At 39.1% G+C, this 6,703-nt stretch overlaps 1 protein-coding gene across 1 annotated transcript in view; it reads right to left on the bottom strand.

The window, feature by feature from the left end:
• Nucleotides 1-4,706: 4,706 nt before the first annotated feature.
• The window catches only part of LOC119414293 (SLAM family member 5-like), a 25,656-nt gene continuing 23,659 nt past the window's right edge, over nt 4,707-6,703 (bottom strand). The window contains exon 6 of the mRNA XM_037681388.1: nt 4,707-4,875. Within this exon, the coding sequence (XP_037537316.1) occupies nt 4,707-4,875 (169 nt within the window). The remainder of the gene's footprint in view (nt 4,876-6,703) is intronic.

Genomic DNA, 6,703 nt, shown 5'->3' with positions numbered 1-6,703 from the left:
TGCGGTGCAGCCTCTCATAAAAAAGAAAAACCTTGACCTGACAGTGCTCTTAACAAACCCATTTCTAAACTGCCCTTTTCGCCAAAAATTTTAGATAAAGTTGTTTTTAATTCCATTTAGTTTATTTATATAGTGCCAAGTCACAACAGAAGTTGTCTCAGGGCAGAAACATTCACATACATTTAAAACAGCCAATTAGTAAAAGTTGTCTATCTAAGGAAGCCAGCAGATTGCGTTGAATCTTCACTTTGTCGCAGTCTCCCATCCTGAGCAAGCACAAAGGCAACAGTGGGAAGAAAAAACTCCCTTTTAACAGGAAGAACCCTCCAGAAAAACCAGGTTCAGGATGAGCGGCCATCTGCTTCGACCGGCTGGGTTTGAGAGAACAGGGAGGAGAAACAAACACAGAATGTCAGGTTCAGGTGTACTTTCTGTTGTAGGAAATACAATAAAACACACGTTAATGATAGAAATAACAAATATTAACAGGTGGAGTAGAGCCATTATAGACAGCAAAGTGAGGAAATGGGGTCAGTTTGTCCTCCAGCTTAATCAACTTAAGAAATTTTAATTGCCAACAACATTGGTGAAAAACTCCAGCCAGGTTTTAAATCTGAGACAGCCCTTTTAAGAGTTTTTAATGACTTTCTTTTAACCGTTGATGCAAGAAGCTCTGCTGTTTTAGTGCTTTTAGACCTTTGATACTGTGGACCACAACATCTTGTTGTCACGACTTGAGCAGGTGGTCGGTATCAAAGGCACAGTTTTATCTTGGTTTAGATCCTGCCTGACTGACAGGAGTTGTTCTGTTCATTTAAGGGAATGTTCTTCATCTGCGGCTCCTCTAATCTGTGGGGTCCCTCAAGGGTCTATTTTAGGTCCACTTTTTAATCTTTACTTGTTGCCTTTGGGGTCCTTTTTTTGTTTTTGTTTTTAGGAAATATTACATTCCTTTTCATTGCTTTGCTGATGATATTCAGTTGTATCTGCCGATTAAGTCAGACAGGGTCACTCCACTGGGACCAGTTTACAGTTTGGTTGAAACTAAATTTCCTGAATCTAAATGAAAATAAAATTGAAGTTATCAGCTTTGGCAAATGTAACACCCTTAGCACTCTTGGCCCCTTGGCTTCATACAGCCACTCCATTGTCATGAATCTGGGAGTTATTTTTGATTTTGCTGTTAAATTAGACAAACAGATAAATGCATTTGTGAAATCCAGTTTCTAGCAACTAAGACTGATTGCCAAGGTGAAGGCTTGTCTCCCTTTCAGAGACCTTGAAAATGTGATTCACACTTTTATTACCTCTCGTTTGGATTATTGCAGTGCTTTGTTTGTTTGTTGGTTTAGATAAATCATCTTTGCATCCTTTACAAACCGTCCAGAACGCAGCAGCTCGTCTTTTAACAGCAAATAAAAAACATGAACACATAACCCACTGGCTTCCTGTCTACTTCCTGATTGATTTAAGATTTTATTGTTTGCTTTTAAAGTCTTAAAAGGTCTGGCCCCGTTTTATTTATGTGATCTTCTTAACTATTCTACTTCTAACCTACAAAGCTCTCAACAACCTAGCTCCATCTTAAATTACACATCTTATTGTTCCATATTTTCCTAACAGAGCACTTCGCTCTCAGACTGCAGGTTTACTTGTGGTTCCTAGAATTTATAAAAAACAGAATGGGAGGCAGATCTTTCAGTTCTCAGGCTCCTCTCTTGTGGAACCAACTTCCAGTTTCTGTCCGTGAGGCTGACACATTATCCAGTTTTAAGACTGGTATTAAGATTTTCCTTTTCGCTAAATCCTATAGTTGGGTTCAGCTTGGGTTTCCTGAGCTGTCCCTTAGTTATGCTGCTATAGGCTTAGACTGGTGGAGGACAAACTGACCACACTTTTTCACTCTGCTACTGTCTTTACTCACTTTGCTCAACATTTGTAATTATTTTTTCTATCATTAACATGTGCTTTTTTGTCTCTCAGGTACACCTGGACCTGGACCTATACCTGGACCTATACCTGGACCTACCATTCTGTGTTCGTCTGTCTCTCCTTCCCGTCCTCTCAACCAGCCGGTCAAAGCAGATGGCTGCTTGTCCTGAGCCTGGTTCTTCTGGAGGTTTCTTCTTGTTAAAAGGGAGTTTTTCTTTCCACTGTTGCCACTGTGCTTGCTCAGGATGGGAGACTGCGACGAAGCCAAGATTCATCTTGTCTGCTGGATTCCTTAGATAGACAACTTTACTAATTGGCCTTTTTTATATATGTGAATGTTCTTGTAAAGTGCTCTGAGACAACTTTGTTGTGATTTGGAGCTATATAAATAAACTGAATTGAATTGAATTAACATCTACACTCCAGTCCACCAACCAGTTCCTCTTAGATGTCCCCAGATCTAAACTGAAGTCCAGAGGTGATCAGACTTTTGTGGTTGCTGCTCCAAATTTGTGGAACAGTTCACCTGATCATTTAAAGACCACTCAGACTGTTGAGACTTTTAAATCTCATCTTTTTTCCTTGGCATTTGATCCTGGCAGAGTTTGAGAAGCAGTAAGAGCTGATTGTTCTTGTTGTTGTTGTATTTTGTTGTTAACTTGTGTTTCCTGACACAAGATGGGTTCATCTTGTTCTTCTTTCTTGTTTTAATTTTAATTTGACTAAGTTGTAAAACAATTTGGTTGGCTTTTGTTTTTCTGTACTACATAAATACATTTATTTTGACATTATTTCCTATGTAAAACCATCTGAGCGGTTCTATGTTGCATTATAATTACCTGTTTGAACACGATGTTCCATAGAGTTTTCATCCATCCATCCATCCATCCATTTTCTTTACCCGTTTATTCCATTTTTGGGTCACGGGGGTCGCTGGTGCCCATGTCCAGCAATCACTGTGCGAGGGGCGGGGTACACCCTGGACGGGTCGCAAGTCCATCACAGGGACACATAGAGACAAACGAGACAAACAACCATTCGCTCTCTCACTCACACCTAAGGACAATTTAGAGTTACCAATCAGCCTAACATGCATGTTTTTGGACTCCATAGAGTTTTATGAGTTAAAATTCAAGGTTTTTTATTTGTCGTTCTACCACATGTGGTACATGTGGTGGAACGAAATTATGTACACAGGGTCCCATTTACATCCAACAAAAGTATAAAATGTAAAAGAAAAACAGTAATAAGATCTAAGACGTGAACTAAGAAAAACGTTAATAAAAATACACTAGTAGCATAAAAACAATATCGAACAGCAGCAAAAAATTCTTTCTTTGCTCTGACAGGATTAGACAATTAAGCTCATTAATAAATAACTAAACAAAAATGCAACTTGAAGGGATTTGAACTGTGTTAAGATCATTTAACTTGCAGACCACAGCTCACTGAGAGGTGGCTGCATGTATCTACACACAGAGCAGGTAAATGACATTCAATCACAAAACGGTTTGGAGGTGAATGGGTGTAGCAGCACAGGGGAGCAGTGGTTAGCGCTATTGCATCACAGCAAGAAAACCGCAGGTTTGTCTCATGGCCTTTCTGTATGGAGTTTGCATGTTCTCTCCTTGCATGTATTGGTTTTCTCCAAGTATTCTGGTTTCCTCCCATAAACAAAAACATGCATGTTAGGCTGACTGGTAACTCTAAATTGTCCCCAGGTGTAGGTGACAGTGCGAATGGTTGTTTGTCTCTTTGTGTCCCTGTGATGGACTCACGACCTGTTCAGAGTGTCCCCTGCTATTTGCACAGTGACAGCTGGACAGGCACCACGACCACTGCCCACGACCTGGAAAGGAAAAAGCGTCTGAAGAAAATAAACGGATGAATGGACGTGAGTTCACTCAATCAGAGCTGACCACTCAGAACCGGATGAAAACAGCCTCTCAAAAAACCAGCGTGCTCACTAGGCTTCAAAACACGAGTTGGACAAACAAGCAGTTTGTGAACCTTTGACCAATCAGAGACCAGAATCAAGGGATTGCATTATGCAATTAGCCCATCAAAGAAAAATGATGCCTTTGAAGATAAATGTAGAGTGTAAACAAAATATGAGGGTAATTAAGCTGTTGCTCTATAAGTGTCTAATTGTTTACTTTGCTCTTTTTATGTCAAGTTATTATGTTTATGTCAGATCATACTTGACCTATCATGCACTAGCCCATCTTCTTCAACCCTTTTCATGCATTCATCTTTGTTTCTATGTTTTGTCACATTACCAACATTCATTTTAAGATCTGACCATTTTTGTTTTTTTTACTCTTTATCTTTTTACCATCACCCCTTTTTCTCCTTTTATCATTTGCTTTCCTGTTTCGACCTCCTCGCCCTTCCTTCTTGCTGTTGCTATGATATTCCGTCTCTCACGTTCAGACTTCTTCTCACCCATCTTCATTCATTTTTACCTTATTTAATAACCTTTTTTCCGATTTTGCTCCCTTCGTATCTGCTTGTTTTCCTCTTGTCATCTCAGAAACCCTCACATTTACATTTGATTACAATTCTCTCCTCTGCAGCGACTTTATCAACAGTCATTGTCTTTATTGTTCCTCTCTCCAGTTCACTCTTGTCTTTCAGTGACAGATAATGTGACAAATACAGGAACTAAATTACAGACCCAAGAAAAGGAGACAAGGACAGAAGAAAGACAGGGAATAACAGCTTCCTTTAACTAAGTGTGAAGAAGTGATTATAGTCTTTCTCTCCTCCTGTTCTCATTGAGGAGTAATATCTGGAATAACCTTCATCGCTGCACCCCTGTCTGCACTGTAGACCCCCTCCTCCTCCTCTTCCTCCTCTAACTCTTTCATTTTATCCCCTTGTTCACATTTGAAGCGGCCGTTGTAGGGATTATGGCCCCTCTCGTGGTTAACTCCGCTCTCCCTGTTTCAGATATATTATCATATTAGTGGGAAATGATGTAATACATTTCAAGACATTTGTCCTTCGTGCACCCTCTGTCCCTCTGCAGATGATGTCACAGGCTTTGTCTGGAGGCAGAGAAGTTGTCAAGCAGACATTGAGGGGGTTTTGTTGCTTGAGCTCGTTGCCATCTTGTGGTCAGAATGAGGAACTCGGCACTGAGAGGACGGAGTAAATTAGGGTGTAGGAAATTATTTATTACTGATGTAGAGGATAATGTGACTCATAACTGGCGTCCTTGGTGTGAGTGAGCTGATGTGGTCCGCTGGGTCGCAGACAGATGGAAGGAGGCAGACGCTTTGGGTATGACTTGATTATAAATGAGGGTTTGTCTGGTCTGTGGAATCTATGGCCAAAAGATAAAAGAAAAATACAAACAAACTTTATGTGCAAATAAATAAAACAATAAAAAAAGATGTCTACACGATTTTTATTTGTATATTTTTCCTATTTGTTTTTGCTTCTTATTTATTAATAAGTTCTTTTGACCGCTCTTTTCTTCAGGGGTTGCCAGCGAGCCTGAAAAATTTGGCAATTCGTTTCATTCCGGATGCCTTTTCTGATGCAACCTGGGCTCGAACCCGCAACCTCAGGACGACAAGACTGCAGAACCACCAAGTTACCACAGCTCCATCCATCCATTATCTTTTACCCACTTCTTCCTTTTCAGGTCGCAGGGGTCATTGGTGCCCATGTCCAGTTATCACTGTGCGAGAGGCGGGGGACACCCTGGACAGGTCTCCAGTCCATCAGAGACACATAGAGACAAATGAGACAACCACACCTGGGGACAATTAAGAGTTACAAATCAGACTAACATGCATGTTTTTGGTCTGTGGGAGGAAACCGGAGAAAACCCACGCATGCACGGAGAGAACGTGCAAACTCCACTCAGAAAGGTCCCGAGTTGGGATTTGAACCGGCAACCTTCTCAATAAAAGGCAACAGCTCAACTGAGCCACCGTGCTGCCCACTAACACAGTCCCTTGCTTTTTATTCATTAGTTTATGCTATTCTGGTTGTTGGTTTCTTTTTTGTTTGTTTTGTTTATATTGTTGTTATTAACAAAAATATTAGCATAAATATTCAGGATTAAAATCCCTTCATTCATTTCTCTGATTAATTGTTCTAGTCAATATGAAATGCAAAAAAAATCATAATTTCTGTAATTTTTAAATACATTTTCTCTTATGGCATGACATTCTTACTAACATCAGTCACTGACTGTTTTTAATTGAAGGCATTATCACAAAATATCATTTTTAGTTGAAATATGTAAACAAAAAATATTAAATACATTTTCTCACAAACATGATTTACAGCCACTGTCATTATGTACTGACAGAAGTACTATGTATAAATGTATCGAAAAGTACATGGAAGTACAAAACTACTACGATGGAAAAGAGATTATACACAGCAGTATGTCAAACGTTACAGAACATTTACATACAGATTATTTAAATGATGGCTTAAGTGAAATGTTATGAACAAACAGATAATATGACTTTATTTATTTATTTATAAGTTTATTCATTTTTTTAAAAACAAAACAATTCAATATACAATAAGAAATACAATCACAAATAAAATGAAAGGCAGCAGAAAGAAGAAACGAACTTATAATATCTGCCCCTTTATAAATAAGATACAGAGTTTACACCTTTAAATAATTGAGTTGGTTTTCTGTGAACATTTTTAAAAACAAGTTAAAACCCAAAAAGGAAAAAGCAGGTAAAGATGATGGATGGATGGATGGATGGATGGATGGATGGATGGATGGATGGAT

This window comes from Nematolebias whitei, chromosome 9 (assembly GCF_014905685.2).
Source record: "Nematolebias whitei isolate Nwh7 chromosome 9, NemWhi1, whole genome shotgun sequence".
Lineage (NCBI taxonomy): Eukaryota > Metazoa > Chordata > Actinopteri > Cyprinodontiformes > Rivulidae > Nematolebias > Nematolebias whitei.
Note: the sequence above shows the minus strand (reverse complement) of the source record. Positions and strands in the feature narration are given on the sequence as shown.